Below are 22,208 nucleotides of genomic sequence, written 5' to 3' on the forward strand. Positions count from 1 at the left end.
CTTTCACAATATCAGGCAAGTTTTCTGCCAACAAATCTTCAAGAATTCTCTCTGTATTTTCTGTTATCCCTCCCTGTTCTGTTACTCCAATCACCTGTAGGTTATTTCTCTTCATAGAGTCCCATATGACTCTTAAGGTTTCTTCATTTTTTAAAAAATTCTTTTTTCTGATTTTTTTCAAATATATTGGTGCCAAGTGCTTTATCTTGAATCTCACCAATTCTGCATTCCGCTTGCTCAATTCTTGTCCTCTGACTTTCTATTGAGTTGTCTAATTCCATAATTTTATTGTTAATCTTCTGAATTTCTGATACTGTGTCTCTATGGATTCTTTCAGCTTATTAAATTTTTCATTATGTTCCTGAATAACCTTTTTAATTTTTTCAACTGCTTTGTCTGTGTGTTCCTTTGCTTGTTCTGCATATTGCCTGGCCTACTTCCCGATCTTGTTCCTGATTTCTTTAAGAGTTCTGTGTATTAATCTCTTATATTCTGCATCTAGTAATTCCAGGAAGACACATTCATCCAGAAGATTCTTTGATTCAGTGTTTTGAGAGCTTGTTGAAGCAATCATGGTCTGCTTCTTTATGTGACTTGATAGTGACTGTTGTCTCCAAGCCATCTATAATTTATTGTATTAGTTTATTTTATGTTTGCTTACTGTATCCTAGCTTCTTGCTTTGTTTTGTTTTGATATACCCACATGGGTTGCTTGAATGAGCTAGCTTGATTATTTTCACCTTTGAAGCTCTGACATCCTGTCACGAGATGGCTAGAGCTATTAGCAGGTATATGAACCTATGAGGCCATTCACTTTTCTTGTATGGATTCATCTCAGGTGTCCAGGTAGCTGGTCATCAAGTATGTGGTACGGGTTCTGTCCTACAGTTTTAGAGGGGCAGGGTGATTGGTGTAGGTACAGGTATCTGATTGCAGCAGGGGATCATGCTCTGAAGAAGGCAGAGTGCTGACAACCACCCCCTGAGTGTCTGTGAGGAAAGCACGTCTCTGTTCCCTAGAGCATAGTGGCGGGTGGGTTCTGCAGATGGACCATGGACACCCAATGCTTTTGGTTGTAGGGACTCGGAGGTACCAGGTTATTCTTGGACCCCTGTTGTGGGTGGCTGGGGGACCTGAGTAGAGCCACCAGTCCTTAGGCCCCTGATATGGGTAGGTGAGGACCCTGTTTAACAGGGAAAGTGATGTCAAACACCACCACCCCCACCTCTCCACCGCACACCTGAAACAGTTGCAGTGTGCCAACAAGGGTCTATTCTCCTGAAATAGGCCCACATGCATCTATGCAAGGGGGAAAGGTATTCAAAGTCCACGGACCATTTATGCCTGGACAGGAGCAGCTTTTGTCCTTGAGCTCCCCAGGTTAATGGAGCTGGCAAATTTTCTTTTCCCCTAATTGTGAATTTATTCTCTCTCCAAAGCCGGAAGAATGGCTCAGGACGCTCAGGTCCAGGGAAATCAACAGCCACTGAAGCTGACTCAGGGGCATGGGGCACAGTAAAATGTACACAAGTGCTTAGCTTTTGCCGAGAGCACCATTCTTTTCTGCTTCCGGAGGTGTGAGTAGGCTGTGTGGGTAGCTGTTTCTCCCTGAGGAAACTGCGACCGAAAGCTACTACCAGCCCACCACAATCACTCCTGGGCATGGTGCCTGAGGGATTCTGGCAATTCAGGTCAGGCAACTCCTCTCTGCTTCTGAACCGTCTCTCCCTCCCCCGCCACTCAGTCTGTTTTCTAGCTTTACCTTTGATGTTCAAGGCACCTAAAAAAAAAAAACCTAGCTTATCACAAATAAAATCGTTTCACTTCTTTTTTTCCGGTCTTTGTTGTAAGAGGCATCACTGGAAGCTTCTGGCTATTCTGCCATCTTGGCCCTGCCCAGTCTGGTTCTAATAGTTTTTAGTTAATTCTTTTAAGTTTTTTTCATAGTACTGCAAATAAGGAAAATTTTATCTCTTTCTTTCTAAAGTTATAACTCTTATTTGAAGAGTTTTATGAGATTGGCCAGACCCCAAGTAATGCTGCCTCACAGCAGTCTTGTCTTACGCCAACTGTATCTGGAGAATGTGTAGCCCACACCATATTTGTAACATAGTTTTAAGTTAGTACTCTTCTCCTGTTGGGGATATTTCCTTCATGGCCTCATTTCCTATTACCACTCGAATAACATTATGTAATATTTATTGAATCCTTACTGTATTCCAGACATTCAGTTAAGCACTGTATTTATGTCATCTCATTTACTTCCCATAACAACGCACATTATGATTATTTCTCCAATTTTATAGATGAGGATACTGAGGCACAGAGAGATTAAATGAGTTGCCCAAGGACATACAGCTGGGAAGGGGCTGACTTGATCCAAACGAAGGCCTCACTGACACCCATGCTTGTACTCTGTACAGTACTGCCTCTCATAGTATGTTTACAGATTTTTTTAAGAGTTATTGTTTACAATTTTTTTTTAAGAGTTAGGAATGTTAAATCGGTACCTGAATTTTTAGCATATTTTGATGTAGATGTGTGACTTATTTCCATTTATTCATTCAGCCAGCAATATTTATTGAGGGCTTTTTATGTGTTCTATGCACTGGGGTATGAAGGTAAATGCGTTAGACAAAGTCCCTACCCTGTGAGTTTGATGGGGGGAGGTGATAGTGACAATATAAAAGGAAATATAAATAATCAAGGCAAGTTCTGATGGTGATTAGTGCTGTAAAAGGAGCCCTGGTGGTGCAACTGTTAAGTGCTCAGCTGCTAACTGAATGGCTCCACAGAAGAAAGACCTGGCAATCTTCTGTAAAGATTAAAAACCAAAACAAACAAACAAATACCCAAACCTATTAAGTCTATTCCAACTCATAGTGACCCTATAGGACAGAGTAGAACTGCTGCATAGGGTTTCCAAGGAGTGGCTGGTGGATTTGAACTGTCTACCTTTTGGTTAACAGCCAAACTCTTAACCACTGTGCCACCAGCTCTCCCCTGTAAAGATTATAGCCTAGGAAACCCTATAGGACAGTTCTACTGTGTCACCTGAGGTCATTATGAGTCAGAATCTAGTAGAGAGCAGCTAACAACAACAACATTTAGAAAACAGGATGAACTAGCACAAGAATAGATACATAAGTCAATAGAACAGAATATAGAATCCAGAAAAATATACATTTATGTTTACATATAAAGGAGTTTGATAATGTGACAAAAACTATTTCAAATCAGTGGAAATAGTGTTGGAGTAATTGGCCAGCCTATTAAAAAAATATTTTCAAACTTTACATTGAGCACAAAATTTAATTTCAGATGGATTAAAGAGTTAAAAATATAAATGCAAAACCATAAAACACAATAAGAATATATGAGAGAATATTTTTAAATCTTTCAGTAAGGAAGGTTTTCTTAAGCAAGACATAAAACCCGGAAGTCATAAAGGGACACGTTAGAAGATTTGACTTGATATGAATTTACTATTTCTGAATAATAAAAGATGTCATAAATAAATTAAAAGAAAAGCCATAATCCAGGAACCAAAATTTGCAACATATATGAAAGATATTTAATATCCTTAATATATAAAGATCTCTTATGAACCATTAAGAACTAGATAACCACATAGAATTATGGACAAAGGACAAAAACAGGTAATTCATAGAAGAAATACAAATGACTGAAATATTGAAAAGATGCACAATCTCATTGATGATCAAGAAAAAACAAAATAATGTACTATCATTTTTCGTCTGTGTAATTGGCAAAGATTACAAAGACACCAAAGGGTGCTTTGGTGAGAATGTGGGTAAAGCACGACTCTTAACATGTAGTCGGTGGGAATGTAAATTGGTGCAGTGATTCTGTGTGGCTTCCCTTTATCTGTTGTCTTCAATTGTCTCTTGAACCAGAAGTTCCACTTCTGGGAATTTATCCTAAAGAAATAATTGAACAACTGCACAAAAATGTGGCCACAAGGGTGGTCACTGAAACATTCTTTATAACAACAAGAAATGGAAGGAAATAGGGATTGATAAAATCAATTATGACCCAGTTATATAATAGAATACTATGTGGCCATTAAAAATAATAAGGCAGACATATATGTCAAACCTGGAAGAATGTCCACAGTGTATTTTTGATCTCTTAATGTCATAAATGCTTTAATCACCTTCTTAAAACCCACTGCCGTCGAGTCGATTCCGACTCATAGAGACTCTATAGGACAGAGTAGAACTGCCCTGTAGAGTTTCCAAGGAGCACCTGGCGGATTCGAACTGCCAGCGTTTTGGCTAGCAGCCATAGCACTTAACCACTACACCACCAGGGTTTCCAATCACCTTCTTAAGAGGTATAATTTACGTATAATAAAATGCACCATGTTTAGTGTAAGTTAGATGAGTTTTGACAAATGTAGACAACTATGTAACAACTACCACAATCAAGAGAGTGAACCTTTCTCCAGAAAACATTCCCTCATGCCGCTTTTCAGTCTATCCTGACTGAAAAGACAAAAAAAAAAAACAAAACCAATGTCCATCAATAGTAGAATGGGAAATTTTTTTTTAGTATGTTCATATAATGAAATACTACATTGCAATGAAAAAGAATGAACTTCTGACATCCTCAATGATATGGACGAATCAACTCACACAGGCGTAATACTGATTGAAAAGAAATCTGACCCAAAAGAGAACGTATTTGATAATTCCATTTATAGGAAGTTCAAAATCAGGCCAAACCAATCTGAAATAATAGAAATCAGAACAGGGGTTACCTCAGGGGTGATTCTGACTGGGAAAGGACATGAGGGAGCCTTCTAGGGTGCTGGGAATTTCTATGTATTGATTTGGGTGGTGGTTACACAGGTGTATATATATGTAAAAATCCGCTGAGCTCGCTGTACTATATGTAAGTCATACCTCAGTTTTTAAAAAGTTAGGCTAGTGTAGCCACTATGGAAAATAGTTTAGCTGCTTCTCAAAAATTTAAACATAGAATTATCATGTTGTTGTTGTTGTGTGCTGTTGAGTAGATTCTGACTTATAGCAACCCCATGTGACAGAGTAGAACTGCCCCATAGAGTTTCCTAGGCTCTAATCTTTATGGGAGCAGATGGCCAGCTCTTTTCTCCTGTGGAGCCACTGGTGGGTTCGAACCGCTAGCCTTTTGGTTAGTAGCTGATCTCTTCACCATTGTGCCACCACAGCTCCTTAGAATTATCATAAGACTCAGCGATCCCACTCCTAGGTGTATACCCAAAAGGCTTGAAAGTGGGAACACAAACAGACACATGTTCATTGCAGCACAATGCACAATATGCCGAAGGTAGAAATAACACAAGTGTCCAACAATGAATGGATAAACAAATGTGGTGCATGCATACAATGGAACGTTATTCAGTCATAAAGAGAAATGAAGTTCTGATACATGCTTACGACATAAATGAACCTTGAAAACATTATGCTGAAGGAAATAAGTCAGACACAAAAGGATAAATATTGTATGATCCCACTTACATGAAATATCTAGAACAGGCAAGTGTATAGAGACCAAAGTTTATCAGTGGTTACCCGGGGCAGGTAGGAGGGGAGAAGAGGAAGCTTTGCTTAAGGGACACTGAGTTTCTGCCAAGAGTGATTAAAAAATTTTGGAAACGCATAGTGGTGATGGTTGCACAACATGAGGAATATAATTAATGTCACTGAATGGTACATATGAAAAGAGTTGAAATGGAAAATGTTTTGTTATATTTTTTCCATGATTAAAAAAAAAATTTGGGCTAGCAACTCTCTAAAAACTCACATAACGTGTAAAACCACAAGAAGCCCTGCTATTGCCAGTCTTCTAGAGCAGGTGGCTGGGACCCTGGGTGGGCAGTTGGCGTCTTGCTGTTCTCAGACTTCGTGCTGCAGGGCATGGGCTGGTGGATACACCTCCTGCTGTTGGGTGTCCAGGTGCACCCTACAGGTGACAAACCTGCTGCAGCTGGGGGTGGGGTGGTGGCAGGCACATGAGGAGAACATGCTGGAGAAGGGCAGGCTCGGGGCTTCTCAGCTCTGGGGACATTATGTGGGCACCACCTTTACTAAATCACTGCTCGTGGCCCTGCTGCCCAGAGATGGTGATATACTTGGTCTGGGGTGGGGCCCCAACATGGATAGATTTTTTTTGGCGGGGGGTGAACGTATACACAGCAAAACATACATTAATTCAGCAATTTCTACATGTACAGTTCAGTGTCATTTGGTTACATTCTTCAAGTTGTGCCACCTTTCTTGATATCCTTTTCTGAATTGTTTCACTATCATCAACACAAACTGACTGTCCTCTAAGCTTCTTATCTAACCTACCATATTGCTGTTGTCAATTTGATCTCATATAGATAGTTCTTTAAAAGTGTACATTGTTCAAGGCGAATGTCTTAGCCATCTATTGCTGCTGTAATAGAAATACTACAAGTGGATGGCTTTAACAAATTTATTTCTTTACAGTAAAGTAGGCTAAAAGTCCAAATTCAGGGTGTCAGCTCCAGGGGAAGGCTTTCTTTCTCTGTTGGCCTTCTCATCAAACTTCCCCCCAACTATGAGCTTCTCCACTCAGGGACCCCAGGTCCAAAGGATGCACTCTGCTCCTGGCACTGCTTTCTTGGTGGTACGAGGTCTCCCTGTCTCTCTGCTTGCTTCTTTCTTTTGTATCTCAAGAGATTGCCTCAAGACACAATCCAATCCTGTAGGTTGAGTCCTGCCTTACTAACACAACTACCGCCCACCCTCCTTCATTAACATCATAGAGGCAGGATGTATAACATATAGGAAAATCACACAATACCAGGAATCATGGCCCAGCCAAATTGATACACACATTTTTGGGGGACAGAACTCAATCCATGACAGCAGACATTCTTTTCTAGTTAAGCTAAACTACTGTTTGGTTTAAAGATGACTTCAGAGGATAGTTTTAGTTTAAGGTTTAAAGATTTCTTGAAGGCAATAATTTTGGGGAATCATCCAACCTCAGAGGCTCCAGAGAGTCTGAATTCCACAAGAATTTGAACTTCTGTTCCACATTTTCCCCCTTTGATTAGGATTCTTCTCTAGCACCAACATGTATAGATTTTAAAGCTCCCCAGGTGATTCTAATGAGCCACCGGAGTTGAGAACCACTGGTCCAGAGAGAGTCCAGGAGAGGAAAAAAAGGAGGAACAAGCACAGGTGAAGGTGAGGGGATGAGGAAGATGGGAGCTCCCCCGAGCATCCCTGCCTCTGTGGCCCCATTTGTCTTTTCATGTTGGGGTCAATGCTCCAAAATCAGTTGCCCATCTTTCTTGTCCCATTGACCTCAGGCCTAAGGTTGCCAGATTTAGCAAATTAAAATACAGGACATGGGGTTAAATTTGAATTTCAGACAAACAACAGAAAAAAAAAATTTTTTTTTTTAGTATAAGTATATCCCATGTAAACTTCTGGAACATACTTATACTAAAAAAATTGTTTATATGCAAGTCTAATTTAACCAGGTGTCCTGTATTTTATCAGGCACCCCTACGCAGTGCCACCGAGGCAAGAGCCCCCCTCCAACCTGGCTTTCACCTGCAGATGACTTCTCCCAACAAGGACAGAGGAGGAGATCCCCAAAAGCAGACCAGGGTCCACCCAATGACAACGACCTCTCAGGGCCAGGACAGAATGGAGCAGCACCAGATGCTGATGAGGCACCAGGAGCAGGGGTCTCCCCAGTGGGGACCAGTTACCTGCTACCTCTGTAGACAGGCCTACATACAGCCCCAGACACCTCCCCTGTAGGCCGGAACCTGCCACAGACCAGTGGGTGGGGTGAGGCCGGCTGTAGTGCAGACAGCCTGCAGTGAGAACGGTGGGGCCCCTGCGTCCAGCTTACAGAGGGGAAGACTGAGGCCAGTGGCCAGAGGTCAGCTGCAGAGGGCCCGAGCTGTAGCTGGCAGGGCAGGGCCAGAAGGGACTGTCAGGAACTCACTGCCACCTCCCTGGGAGCCTGCCACCCCAGGTGTCCTCAGGGCCTGGCTCCAGCTAGGGTTTGCCCACCTCAGTATGACCTTGGCTCTCTGTCTCTCAAGGAAGGTGGCTGTATATGCCTGTGCTGCCTGGTGGAGAGTGGCTTGGCCCCTGGACCCCAGGCTCATATCCAGGCTCTGCCTCAGCTCTAGGAAGGCCCTGATTGGTCTGTTTTCCCTGCCAACAGGTCCCCATCCTGGTCTTCCTGATGCCCCTCCCAGGGCCTCAGTCCAGCCTCAGCTTTGGCCAGCCAGGGGGGTGGGAAGGGCTCCTGCTTCATCTGTTCTAGAAGGGCTGGCCCTGCTTGGCCCACCTGCTGTGTGGTGATGGTGTGGGCCCTCCAGCCTGACTGCCCACCTGGGGGCACCCCATTCCCAGGACTCCTGCCTACCCCTCCCAGGGCCAGGAATGAAGTCTGTGCCCCTACGTGTGGCCCCAGCACCATGGCCGGCTGACCACCTGTCCACCTGAGATCAAGCAACCTTCTCAGAGGAAGGAGGAAGTTCTTCTTGCCCCTTGAGCTGCCCACCCTGTGCTGACGGCCGGCTTCAAGCAGCGACAGAGGAGGGTGGCACCCAACTGCAAGCCTGCCTGGGTGATGGTCAGGGGAGGGCCCAGGCTCTAAAGAGGGGCCGGGAGAACCTGGGCTCCCCAGCTCCCCAGGAGCTTCCCAGCTGAGCTCACCCCAGGGCCCCAGGAGCCGTGGGAAGGGAACACCCACCCTGGCCCAGCTCAGCAGCGCCTCTCCTGAGAGGCCCTCTGTGGTTGCGCCTCTCAGAAAGAACTACCTGCTGTCCTTCCTCAGGGTGCAGCCTCACACCCATCTGAGGGTGTGGTCAGGGAGCCGCTGGGGGCTGCACACCCAGCAGCAAAGACTGGGTACTCTGTGCTACCCACCCCTTCCCCGTTAATCCTCAGGACTTACGAGTCCTGACCTCCATCTTACAGATGGGGCAACTGAAGCACAGAGAGGTCAGGCCACCTGCTCCGAGACCCCCAAGGAAGGGTGGTGTAGGGACAGAGCCCTGTCTGCTGAGCCAGAGCCTAACCACTGGGCTGGACTGCTCCTCTGGTTACATTACTGGCCTGGGGGAATGGGGTTTCTCTGCTGGGCCAGGGTTCAGCGTACCTGTCCCTGGGCTGTCCTTGGGCACCTGTTTGTTTATTCCATGCCAGGAGCTCATGCTGCCTAGCGGCTTCCAGCACCGGGGGTACCTGGTGGAGTCTCCACAGCTGCCTGACCCTTCTGCTGTTCCCCCACAGCATGGCTTGGGCCTTAACAGTCACTGTTCTTCCAGATGGCCATGCCCTCTTTCTCCCTCACCTCGCATGGAGGCAGCCTGGATGGACTTGACTTACCTTCAGGGCCTCGAGGCTGCTCTAGGGATGTCCAGGGTAGGGGCCTGGCGGGGCCGTATCCTGAACTCTTGGTAGGGATGCCCGGTCTCTGCAGGCCAGCGAGCCCGTCCTCTGGTCTGTTCAGTGCCAGTGTGCAGCCTGGTCTGAGAGATCAGCAACACCATGCTGACCCTGTGGGCCCACAGGTGATGTAGCCCCGGCTTTCGTCCCCATGGCCACCAGCGGCTGCTGCAGCTTGGTGTGCATCTCTTCCTGTGCAGGGCCACCTCCACCTTCCTTCCTGTCTGATTTCAAAAGCCAACAGCCTTGCAACAAATCAGTGAGCTGGGGCTGCCACCAGTCAGGGGACAGGGAGGACTCTGGGGTCATGGTTCTAGGACCCGCGGAGACTGGCCGCTGAGGAGAAAGGCTAGTGGGCGAGGCTCAGGGACAGAAAGCAGCTCCAACGCTGTCAACAGCTGCCCCCCACCTGCCAAAATAGACAGTGGTTGTTATCAGGAGATGGTTTTCTTTTAGGTGGGCAGCTGGGATCCAAGTGAGCCGCAGGGTCATAGCATGACATGCCCAAAGTGACCTTAGCAAGGCAGGACCACAGGAGCTTCGTCCTCTGACTTTCAGGTGCACACGCTTCGACAGCCACTGCCCCTTACTTACTTCCCTCCTCTCTCGCCTTCCTCTCCCTCTCGCCCACCAGGCACCTCTGACCTGGCCAAGTTCCAGTCAGTCTTCTGTGAGCTAAGGGGCCCCCAAGCAGGCTGCTGTCCCCTGAGAAGAAGGGTACAAAGTGGCCGTTCTGGGCCCTTGAAGATGGACCTCAGCAGATGGTCTGAGCGACGGAGAAGGGGTGATGGAGATAGGGTCAGAGTGGACAATGCAAGAAAAGCTGCAACAGAGGATAAGGACGGCATCTGCAGGTGATAGGGAGCAGACCAGTCAATATGGGGCCCAGGATCTGTGAGGCGGGCAGGCGACAAGTGCAGGTGATGGAGGCTGTGGGCCTGTATTTTCTTCAGCCGGCAAGGGGGAGCCACAGATGGTTGTAGAGCAGGAGAGCAGTTCAGAGAGTACATGTGTGAGAAGGTGGAGGGGGTGTGTGAGGCCGTGTACAGTGGGGGTGGCAGGCCAAGGCACAGGCTCCACACAACCACACCATCCTCCCTGCCTCCTGGCACTGCTTTCTGAGCCCCCAGGAGCATGCCAAGTGCTGGGAGGACAGCGGTGGCTGCCCGCAAGGCTCCCAGCAGGCAGAACACAGACCCAAGGCTGCAGCCTTGGTGGCTGGGACCACACCGCTCACAGGATACTGGAAACCACAGGGCCTGTGGGCGTCTGTCAACGAAAGAGGCCACTGAGGCCTGCTCTGCCCCACCGCCATGGCTCACAGTGGACGGGGTCCTGAGCACAAGAGGAAACAGCCCCTCCACGGGGGTCTCGGGACACCCCGGATTCAGCATCCCTCAACCTCCCAACCAGAAATGTTCAACAGCCCAGACAGGGCTGGGTCAGTGGCCCTGTTCTGCTGGCTCCTAGGCTCTGCTGGCGGGTTGTGTGTGTGTGTGGGCGGGGAAGGATCTCCTGGGCTCTACTGGAGTGTGTTGGGGGGTGGTGGTCTCCCAGGCTCTGCTGGGGGTTTCTGTGTGTTGGGGGGTCCCAGGCTTTGCTGGAGTGTTGTGTGTGTGGGGGGGGGGTCTCCCGGGTTTTGTTTGTGTGTGTTTGAGGGTGTGTGTCCCAAGACACCCAGATCCAGGGTTGGGGACAGGCAGTGGCCCAGCCCTTCCTAGCCCAAGGACCACTGAGCCTTCCCGCCTCAGGGTGAGTCTTCAAGAATGGAACAGGCCTCTGCAGCTTGCCTGGGCCTGCAGTGCTGCTCCCTGCCCAGGTGGGCTGGGTCTCTGCTCTCATTGCCTTGAGTGACGGTAGTCAGGCTGTGCCCTGGGCCCACAGGAAGTGGGACAGGCTGGGAGATCGAGTGACAGCAAAGCGCAGACACCACATGGCTGTTGCTGATGCAGCTGTAACTAGTCCAGCATGCGCTCCTCTCTGGTGTCATCCCCATCCCAGGCAGGGCGCGGGCTTTGGAAGGGAAGCCTCCCTGCCACCCTCCCCGCTTGTCTGTGATGGGCCGTGGCTTCCGGGCTCCTCCCACCCCTGTAGCTGGTGCTTATAACCACCCTTTTCTTTTTTGACCAATTAGCTGGACCTAGCCTTGTTTCCTCTGGTCAGGTTCTTTCCTGGAAACCCCCAGTTCTCTGAGTGTGGCAATTTCTTTACTGGAGTGTTTCCTCCTTAGCCCCTTCCCCTTGCGGGGTGTTTTAGGAAAACGGGCTGCCTCCCTGCATGCAGGTTCAGGGTACGGCCTGGTGCCCAGGGCCCGGCAGCCACCTTTCCACCCTCTCACAGATCTCTGACCTAAATTTGGCGTCCAGCTTTTCAGCTCTATGTCATCTTCCCCAGACTCCCACCCCAGCAGTTCTTTATCAGCCTGGAGCATCCCCCCACCCTGTGGATTCCCGACCCTCTCCTGGAAGTGAGGCCACGGAAGCTTCAAGGTGAGTCTGGGGGTTTCTGCCCTGAGCCAGGGAAAGCCAGACAAGGCCTGGCTCTGCCTCCTAGTTCCACCTCACTTCCCTGAACAGCTCCTCCCCTCACATAAGAAACTTGTGTTTCAAACGTGCTAGGTGCTGTCTTGTTTGACACAAACAGCGCCTTTCCCTCTCATCACTGCCCCCGAGCAGTGGACACTCACCGCTGGGCTGGGGTCTCTCCACCTTGCACACAGCCCAAATTTAAGAAATCCCGTTCCACCTTCCTAACTCCTGCTGGGGAGTCAGTCCCTGGGTGGTGCAAATGGTTAACACACTCAACTGCTAACTGAAGGGTTGGCCATTCAAGTTCACCCAGAAGCACTCAGGAAGAAAGGCCTGGCAATTTCCTTCCAAAAAAATCAGCCACTGAAAACCCTATGGAGTGCAATTCTACTCTGACACACATGGAGTTGCCATGAGTCAGAGTCACTCCTGTCCACAAGCCCCTCTTTCAGGAAGCTGCTCCTGATTCTGCCCTTCCAGCCGCCTCACTGCTGATCCTCACACCTGTGTGGTCCATGCTATGCTGTCTCTTCCACTTGACTGGACACCCCCCCAGAGCAGGGCTTCCTTTCAGCCTCTCTCCACAACCCCCAGACCAGCACACAGGCCATGCCGGCGCTTCGCAAACTTCACTCACCTGGGATCCTGTCAAAATGCAGATTCTGACTCAGTGGGTCTCAGTCTGCATTTGTGACAATTCTGACTCAGAGAGTCTGAATCTGCATTTGTGACAAGCCCCGGCAGAGCCAATGCCACTGTCTGTGGGCAACACTGAGAAGTGAGAATGAGCTCGGCCCAGGAGGCCTTGTTCCATGTGGGTGTATATACAGATGGCCGCGTGGATGGACAGCTGCGTGGACGGAGGGTAAAGGAGGCAATGGGCACGTGCCAGTTATCTAAGAGCCAGAAGGAAACGTGGGGCCCGCAGGGCCACGTCACCCTGAGAAATGAGTGGCACAGGGCAACGCCTTGTGCAGATGTCAGCATGGGGGCTGGGGGGGCTTATGGGGTTCTAGAGGCAAGGCCTGTTTTGTTACTCTTCTGGAGCAGGGGAACATCTGGATGATTTTTATAAAGCCTTTTTATTGCACTTCATATAAAACTGACCACACTGCATTTACAACAAGAACAACATCATGAGGGTAGAACAAGCCAAGCTGTTTTTGGTTCTGCCCAGCACCTGTGCTCAGCGCTAAGCCCAAGCAGGACAGTCTAACAACAGAAACAGCAAAGACCATGCTCTTCCAGGGACTCCAGCCATGTGGGGCCCTTCTGCACGGTCTGGTGTGGAGACCGCTGGGGACACAACAGTACCTGGGCAGGACAGCCAGGCTGGCTGCACCGCGTCTGGGGTGGGCAGCAGGGGAGCCCTGGTGGCTGCGCTGCTGTTGGTAGCTGGGATTATGGTCAGAGAGCTAAGAAGGCAGACAGCCAGGCCCATGTGGTGTGGAAGGATGGGCCTGGATGTCACTCTCAGGACGTGGACAAGCAAAGCAGGCAGGGCTGTGGGGCACAGAAAGTGGCAGATGCAGCAGCCTTGGCCCCCTCTTCTGAGACACACAGAGGCTGCTGGTTAAAGGAAAGCAGGCTGTGGGCACCAACAGAGGGAGGCGCCAGTGGGCAACATGCTCAGAATGCCACATCAGGGAGCGGAGTCCAGGGGAGGGGCTGTTGTCACTGTCACAGAGCTGGCGTGGTCCCGTGGAGGTCTGACTCATGCAGGGCTCCTGGGTGCCCAGCAGGCAGCCACAGACCCTAGAGGCTGCAGAGTATGGGGTGAGCAGGAGACAACCCCTGTCAATCCTGCCCCTGCTTCTTCTTGCCCACAGGCCGCCGTCTCTTCCTTTTGAGTTGCCCCTTCCTGGTGGCAGCGGTGGTGAAGGTGATGCACTGGGCATCCAGGAAGTCCAGCAGCTTCCCTGCGGCCATGCGGATGCCATTCTGCCTCAGTTCTGCCTGCAGTTCCACCAGCTCCAAGGGCTGGTACAGCAGGACCTTCCGGTACAGGGCAGGCTGGGAGTGGATATAGCGCCACACGGCCTCCTCTATGTCTGCTGCCTGGACGGCCACCTGCGAGGCGGTGACCTCCTCCTGGCCCTCATCGTCACCTTCAGACTCAAAGGCTGCTCCAAACTCATGGGAGGAAGAGCTAAAAAGAACCAGACAACAGCAGTTTGTGAAACCTTGTCTTGCCTGCTCCCTCCCCTCGCCCCGAGGGATCAGGAGCCTCTTGAGGCCAGTAGTGTGTCCCTGTGTCCCCTGTGGAGCCTGGAGTGTGGCAGGGACCTCCAGGGCAGCCGGAAGCTCCTGAAGTGCTGCCCATGGAGTTGGCTGTACTTCCCGGGTAGTCTAGCTGGGCCAGCTGGGCAGAGTTCCGCCCACACCTTCAAAGTCAGTTACTCCAATGAGCTCGTCTCATGGGCACCCAGCTGAAACCATGAAGGTGAGCTAGGCAGGCCCCACACAAGGGGGTGTGCCAAGTTTGTTTCAGGCAGAGGGGCTAGGGGTCCAAACACCTGCTTGAGAGGCCAGGGGGAACCACCTGCCTGCGTCTCCTGTGGTTTCAAACCCAGAAGGCAGTTGGCATTTCTGAACACCAGCCATTGGCCTCCCTTACTCCAGTTCTCTACCTCACTGATCAGCGCGGCCTCGAGGCTCCTGACCCCAACCCTCCCATCCGGTTACCTCTGTGAGCCAAAGGACCCATCACTGCTATCCATAGAGGTGGCCATGGGCTCCTGGGAAGCTGGCAGTTGGGCGTCACCATCAGAACCTAGGGGCTCCTCCTCAGCTAGTGGTATGTGCAGGGCTGGGGGGCTTTCCCCAGGCTGCTTTTTTCTACATCGGGGGGTCTTGATCTCAGTAGGTCCCATGGGCCTTTTCGGAATGGGGCTGGCGGTAGCCTCCGGTGGGGAATGGCCTCCTGCCCCTGAAGTCTTAGAGGCCTCAGTGACATAGGCCAGGCTGTAAGGCACATGCAGGGGCACCTGCGAGGATGGGATCTCGTCCTCAGAGTCAGATTCCAGGGTCTGGTGAGTGTACTGGAATATCTCTTTCAGCTTCAGAACCATCTGGCGTTTGGGCAGAGGGCGGACTCCAAACCTAAGTCGGGAAGCAGGTGAACATCAGTGCTCAACCACTCGCTTCTGTGCACACTCTGTGCTGTTTCCACATTTCAGCAAAGAGCAAATGATCATCAACTAATCCAATTAATGACTTGGTGCTTGGTGTTACAGGTCTGGTTTTTACGAGCATTCAAAGGCTAGGGCTCTCCTACGTGCCAACTGAGCTTACTCTGAAGAATATTCCAAAAGGGACATTACCATAGCGTTCTGAGCAATGGCGGTAGCCCTGGAATAGGCAAACATGGCTTCCCACAGTCCCAAATTGACGACCAGCATTCCTTTGGATGTGATAGTTTTGATGTTGTTTTTAAAAGTCAGGTCTCCTTATACAGATTGTTATGGCTAGGATCCCTCTCCATAACCATGAAGTGAGAAGGCATGTTACCTGTGGAATAACCTGGAGGAGTCTCACTTATTACCTTCTCAGGCTTACATACATTGGGGACAAATATGTAGAGTCGGCGTGGAAGCCCATGCAGCTCCTCCCGCTCCCCCAAGAGCCACGCACACCGCCTCCCTCCAAGCAGCCTCCACCACCTGAGCAGGCTGGAAAGCCTTCCTCAAAAGTTCAGGACAGTCATGTCCACCAGGGAAAGCAGGCTGGGCCTGACCCTGAAAGGCCCAGGTGGTGAGACCCTTCCACTCCCAGCTCCGTGCCTCGATGAGCCTGGTTAGGCACAGGAGGTAAGTACCCACTATGAGCAGGCTTTCAAGAACCACACTGACCTATCCAGCTCTTTCTTCAGTACCGGTGTCTCCATAACGGAGTACCTTGGCATTGGGGTTATGGGTACTTTTGGGGGCAGGTTCTTCTTCTGATGAGCACCTTCTGGGTAGAACAAAAGAAACACATGGTTCAGCATGAGAGACCTGGTGTTTCCACTTGTGACACCTGCCTGGGTCACCAAGAGAGATCCTGCACTTGAAGACCACTGACCGCCATTTTGCTCAATGAAAGCAGCAATTTCCACCCCCTCACTGTTTGACTTGGGAATCATTGGGAAGTATATGGCACATGATGAGGGCCACAGCCAAGTGCACACGGATGATGTGTAAATGGTGCTCCTGGGGCCCTTCAGCCCAGGATACAGTGACAACTTGAGACAGTGGGCAACACTGACATTTTCAAAGCAGACTGAGCAGTCAGCATTTTACAATTCAGCAATGAAAAAAAACCAGTTAAAAAAGGGGTGAAGGACCTGAATAGACAGTTCTCCAAAGATATACAAATGGCCAATGTGCACATGAAAAGATGCTCAACATTGCTAGCCATCAAGGAAAAACAAATCAAAACTACAATGAGATACCACTTCATACCCACTAAGACAGAACTAAACCCGTCAGCCATTGATTCCAACTCATAGCAACCCTATATTACATAGTACAACTGCCTGATAGGGTTTCCAAGGCTGTAATCTTTATGGAAGCAGATGCCAGGTCTTTCTCTCTCAGAGCTACTGGTGGGTTTGAACCACTGACATTCTGGTTAGCAGCTGAATGCTTTAACCATTGTGCCACCAGGGCTCCTAAAAGAATTGCCCCATAGGGTTTCCTAGGCTGTAAATCTTTATGGGAGCAGATCACCAGGTCTTTTCTCCCATGGAGCCCATGGTAGGTTCAAACCAATAACCTTTCAGTTAGCAGCTGAGCGCTTAACCACTGTGCCAACAGGGCTCCTCTCACATCCGTTAGGATGGCTATTATAAAAAAAAAAAAGGAAAATTACAAGCGCTGGTGAGGATGTGGAGAAACTGGAATCCTCTTCCATTGCTAGTGGGAATGTCAAATGGCGCAGCTGCTGTGGAAAAAATGGTGCGAATGTTTGGCAGTTCCTCACAAAGTTAAACACAGACCTGCCATATGGCACCCCCCATGTGTCTGTCAGTTTGTCATACTGTGGAGGCTTGCATGTTGCTGTGATGCTGGAAGCTATGCCACCGGTATGCAGATAACAGCCGGGTCATCCATGGAGGACAGGTTTCAGCTGAACTTCCAGACTAAGACAGACTAGGAAGGACCCGGTGGTCTAATTCTGAAAAGCATTAGCCAGTGAAAACCTTATGAATAGCAGCAGAACATTGTCTGATATAGTGCCAGAAGATGAGCCCCCCAGGTTGGGCGGCACTCAAAAGACGACTGGGGAAGAGCTGCCTCCTCAAAGTAAAGTCGACCTTATTGACATGGGATGGAGTCAAGCTTTCAGGACCTTCATTTGCTGATGTGGCACGACTCAAAATGAGAAGAAACAGTGGCAAACATCCATTAATAATCAGAACCTGGAATGCAGAAGTATGAACCTAGGAAAATTAGAAATTGCCAAAAATGAAATGAAATGCATAAACATCAATATCCTAGGCATTAGTGAGCTAAAATGAACCGGTATTGGGCATTTTGAATCAGACAATCATATAGCCTACTATGCCAGGAGTGACAACTTGAAGACGAGTGATGTTGCATTCATTGTCAAAAAGAACATTTCAAGATCTATCCTGAAGTACAACTCTGTCAGTGATAGGATACTATCCATACGCCTACAAGGAAGACCAGTTAGTATGACTATTATTCAAATTTATGCACCAACCACTAAGGCCAAAGATGAAGAAATTGAAGATTTTTATTAGCTGCTGCAATCTGAAATTGATTGAACATGCAATCAGGATGCATTGATAATTACTGGTGATTGGAGTGTGAAAGTTTGAAACAAAGAAGAAGGATCGGTACTTGGAAAATATGGCTTTGGTGACAGAAACAATGCCAGAGATCAAATGATAGAATTTTGTCAGACCAACGACTTCTTCATTACAAATACCTTCTTTCACCAGCATAAATGGTGATACACTATAGGGGAAACCCTGGTGGCGCAGTGATTAAGTGCTACGGCTGCTAACCAGAGGGTCGGCAGTTCGAATCCGCCAGGCGCTCATTGGAAACTCTATGGGGCAGTTCTACTCTGTCCTATGGGGTCACTATGAATCGGAATCAACTCGATGGCACTGGGTTTGGTTTTTTTGGTTATACACTATAGGGTCGCTATGAGTTGAAATCAACTCAACGGCAATGCGTTTTTTGGTATACACATGGACCTCACCAGATGGAACACACAGGAATCAGATTGACTACATCTGTGGAAAGAGACGATGGAAAAGCTCAATATCATCAGTCAGAACAAGGCCAGGGGCCGACTGCAGAACAGACCATCAACCGCTTATATGCAAATTCAAACTGAAACTTAAGAAAATCAGAGCAAGTCCACGAGAGCCAAAATATGACCTTGAGTATATCCCACCTGAATTCAGAAGACCACCTCAAAAACAGATTTGACGCATTGAACACTAGTGACCGAAGACCAGACAAGTTGTGGAATGACATCAAGGACATCATACATGAAGAATGCAAGAGGTCATTGAAAAGACAGGGAAGAAAGAAAAGACCAAGATGGATGTCAGAGGAGACTCTGAAACTTGCTTTCAAATGTTGAGCAGCTAAAGCAAAATGAAGAAATGATGAAGTAAAAGAGCTGAACAGAAGACTGCAAAGGGTGGCTCGAGAAGACAAAGTAAAGTATTACAGTGACATGTGCAAAGAGCTGGAGATAGAAAACCAAAAGGGAAGAACACGCTCGGCATTTCTCAAGCTGAAAGAACTGAAGAAAAAACTCAAGCCTCAAATTGAAATAGCAAAGGATTCTACGGGGAAAATACTGAAAGACACAGGAAGCATCAAAAGAAGATGGAAGGAATACACAGAGTCATTATACCAAAAAGAATTAGTCGATGTTCAACCATTTCAAGAGGTGGCATATGATCAGGAACCGATGGTACTGAAGGAGGAAGTCCAAGCTCCTCTGAAGGCACTGGTGAAAAACAAGGCTCCAAGAATTGACAGAATATCAACTGAGATGTTTCAACAAACAGATGCAGCTCTGGAAGTGCTCACTCGTCTATGCCAAGAAATTTGGAAGACAGCTACTTGGCCAACCGACTGGAAGTGATCCATATTTATGCCTATTCCCAAGAAAAGTGATCCAACCAAATGTGAAAATTACTGAACAATATTATTAATATCACACACAAGTAAAATTTTGCTGAAGTAAAATTTTGCAGAAATTCAAGCCCGATTCAGAAGAGGATGTGGAACCAGGGATATCATTGCTGATGTCAGATGGATCCTGGCTGAAAGCAGAGAATAACAGAAAAATGTTTACCTGTGTTTTCTTGACTTTGCAAAGGGATTCGACTGTTTGGATGATAACAAATTATGGAGAACACTGTGAAGAATGGGAATTTCAGAACTTAACTGTCCTCATGAGGAACCTGTACATAGATCAAGAGACAGTTGTTCGAACACAACAAGTGGATACTGCGTGGCTTAAAGTCAGGAAAGGTGTGCATCAGGGTTGCATCCTTTCACCATACTTATTCAATCTGTATGCTGAGCGAATAACCTGAGAAGCTGGACTATATGAAGGAGAATGAGGCATCAGGATTGGAGGAAGATTCATTAGCAACCTGCGATATGGAGATGACACAACCTTGTTTGCTGGAAGTGAAAAGGACTTGAAGCACTTACTGATGAAAATCAAAGACAACAGCCTTTCGTATGTTTTACACTTCAACATAAAGAAAACAAAAATCCTCACAGCTGGACCAATAAGTAACATCGTGATAAACAGAGAAAAGATTGAAGTTGTCAAGGATTTTCATTTTACTTGGATCCACAATCAACACCCATGGAAGCAGCAGTCAAGAAATCAAAGATGCATTACACTGGGCAAATCTACTGCAAAAGACCTCTTCAAAGTGTTGAAAAGCAAAGATGTCACCTTGAAGTCTAAGGTGCATCTGACCCAAGCCATGGTGTTTTCCATTGCATCACATATATGTGAAAGCTGGACGATGATTAAGGACGATCGAAGAATTGACGCCTTTGAATTGTGGTGCTGGAAAAGAATACTGAATATACCACGGACTGCCAAAATAATGAACAAATCTGTGTTGGAAAAAGTACAACCAGAATGCTCCTTAGAAGAAAGGATGGCAAGATTATGTCTCACATTCTTTGGACACGTTATCAAGAGAGACCAGTCCCTGGAGAAGGATATCATGCTTGGTAAAGTAGAAGGTTAGTGAAAAAGGGGAAGACCCTCAATGAGAGGGACACAGTGGCTGCAACAATGGGCTTAAGCATAACAATGATTATGAGGATGGTGCAGGACTGGGTAGTGTTTCGTTCTATTGTACATGGGGTCACTATGAGTTGGAACTGACTTGATGGCACCTAACAACAACAACAACCATATGGCCCAGCAATTTCACTCCTAGGTATGTACACAAGAGAGATGAAAACATATGTCCACATAAAAACTTATTTTTTAGCACAGCAGCATTATTCGTAATAGCCAAAGTGGATACAACCAAATGTCCACCAGCAGACGAACGGATGAACAAAGTGTGGTCTATCTGTACAACCAAGGATTATTCAGACATAAAAAGAAATGAAGTTCTGACACATGCTACAAAGTGAATGAACCTTGGAAACATTTTGCTAAGTGAAAGAAGCCAGACTGAAATCTCTAGAACAGGCAAATCCATAGAGACAGAAATTGATTAGTGGTGGCCAGGGGCTGGGGGATAGGAGGAGATGGGGAGTGACTCCTTAACGGGTACAAATGTTCTGGAATTAGAGAGTGGTAACGTTTGCACAACACTGTGAATATTCTAAAGACACTGCATGGTATACTTTAAAAACATAATGTGAATTATATCTCAGGAAAGCTATTATTTTCAAAAAAAGAAATCAGTATCTTAAGACAAATGGATGATTTAGGAATTGGTCCTTAACCTTTTTACGGTCATGGAGCCCTATGAGAGTCTGATAAAAGCAGTGACTCTGACTCCTGAAGAATTTCATTTTGTCACACCCTGCCACCCACCTCATCCCTCAGGCTAAGGTCCCCTGGTCTGAAGTCTACCACAGCCGTTCTCAGCACTACCTGGGAACTGGTTTGAAATGCAAATTCCCCATCTACCCCAACCCACCGAAGCAGAAACTATAGGGTGGGCCGCACCATGTGTGTTAAGAAGCTTACAGATAATCTGACACTCAAGGCTTGAGAGGCACTGGCCTGTGACGCATGATCAGTCTAGGATTTCAGGGGGAAACGAAACTCTAGGCCACAGGCAGATGCTCTGCCCATGGGCCCGGCTTCAGTGTCAATCCCCGCTCACCGTGGGTCCACCCTGCCCAGAGCAGCAGTGTTGGGGGGGCCCGACTTCAGGGCCTTTGTTTCTTTCCTGGTGCCAGAAATGAAACATCCTCGTAGTTGAGGTTTTGGTTCATCCTCATGCAACCTCACTCCGCTCCTCACTCACCCCTGTGTGTCTACTCTGCTGAAGGGCCACAGCTCACGGGCGGTTGTGTCAAATGAGCTGGGACAAGGAATCTCCCCACCTGGAGGATAAGGAAGGACAGCAGGGCCAGAGCTGGCTTCCCGCACTTGCCTGATCTTTTTTTTAAATTGAGGTGAAATTCCCACAGTATACAATGAGGCACTTTAAAGAGCGCACTCCAGCGGCCTTGAGCGCGTTCACGGTGCTATGCAGCCACTACCTCAGTCTTGTTTCAGGACACGTTCACCCCCAGAAAGAAATCCCCTGCCCGTTAGCAGCCACTCCCCATTCCTCCCTGGCAACCACCAAGCTGCCTGCTGTCTCTGTAGATTTTCCTGTTCTGGACGTTTCCTATAGACGGAATCATACAACATGTGGCCTTTTGTGTCTGCTTATTTCACTCAGCACAATGTCTTCAAGGTTCATCCATGTCATAGCATGCATCAGAGCTTCATTTCTCTCTATGGCCGAGTAATATTCCATTGTGTGGATGAACTACATTTTGTTTATTCATTTATCTGTTGATGGACGCTTGGGCTGTTTCCACTTTTGCCTATTGTGAATAGTGCTGTTATGGGCGTGTGTGTAAAAGTTTCTGTTTGGACATATTTTCACTTCTCTTGGGTGTACACCTAGGAGTAACTGGCTGCGTCATTTGGTCTATGTTTACAGTTTTTTCAGAAACCAAACTTGCCTGACCCTAAGGTG

The 22,208-nt window shown here is 47.9% G+C and overlaps 2 protein-coding genes across 26 annotated transcripts in view; both read right to left on the reverse strand.

The window, feature by feature from the left end:
• Positions 1-9,683, reverse strand: part of NLRC3 (NLR family CARD domain containing 3) — a 39,325-nt gene extending 29,642 nt beyond the window's left edge. For 14 of the 22 annotated variants that reach the window (XR_010323610.1, XR_010323609.1, XM_064295483.1 and 11 more), the window contains exon 1: positions 9,399-9,682. The gene's annotated coding sequence lies outside the window, so the exon portion shown is untranslated. Of the gene's footprint in view, positions 1-9,398 lie in introns of all 22 variants that reach the window. The other 8 variants (XR_010323608.1, XM_064295482.1, XM_064295481.1 and 5 more) reach the window with 1 other exon arrangement.
• Positions 9,684-13,049: 3,366 nt separating this feature from the next.
• Positions 13,050-22,208, reverse strand: part of SLX4 (SLX4 structure-specific endonuclease subunit) — a 28,965-nt gene continuing 19,806 nt past the window's right edge. For 3 of the 4 annotated variants that reach the window (XM_064295467.1, XM_023557421.1, XM_064295466.1), the window contains 3 exons: positions 15,838-15,940; positions 14,672-15,088; positions 13,050-14,135 (listed from right to left, as the gene is read on the reverse strand). In XM_064295467.1, coding sequence (XP_064151537.1) covers positions 13,784-14,135; positions 14,672-15,088; positions 15,838-15,940 — 872 coding nt within the window. In that variant the 3' untranslated portion in view covers positions 13,050-13,783. Of the gene's footprint in view, positions 14,136-14,671; positions 15,089-15,837; positions 15,941-22,208 lie in introns of those variants that run through there. The other variant, XM_064295468.1, reaches the window with a different exon arrangement.

The sequence above is a fragment of the Loxodonta africana genome, chromosome 12 (genome assembly GCF_030014295.1).
Source record: "Loxodonta africana isolate mLoxAfr1 chromosome 12, mLoxAfr1.hap2, whole genome shotgun sequence".
NCBI classification, from domain to species: Eukaryota; Metazoa; Chordata; class Mammalia; order Proboscidea; family Elephantidae; genus Loxodonta; species Loxodonta africana.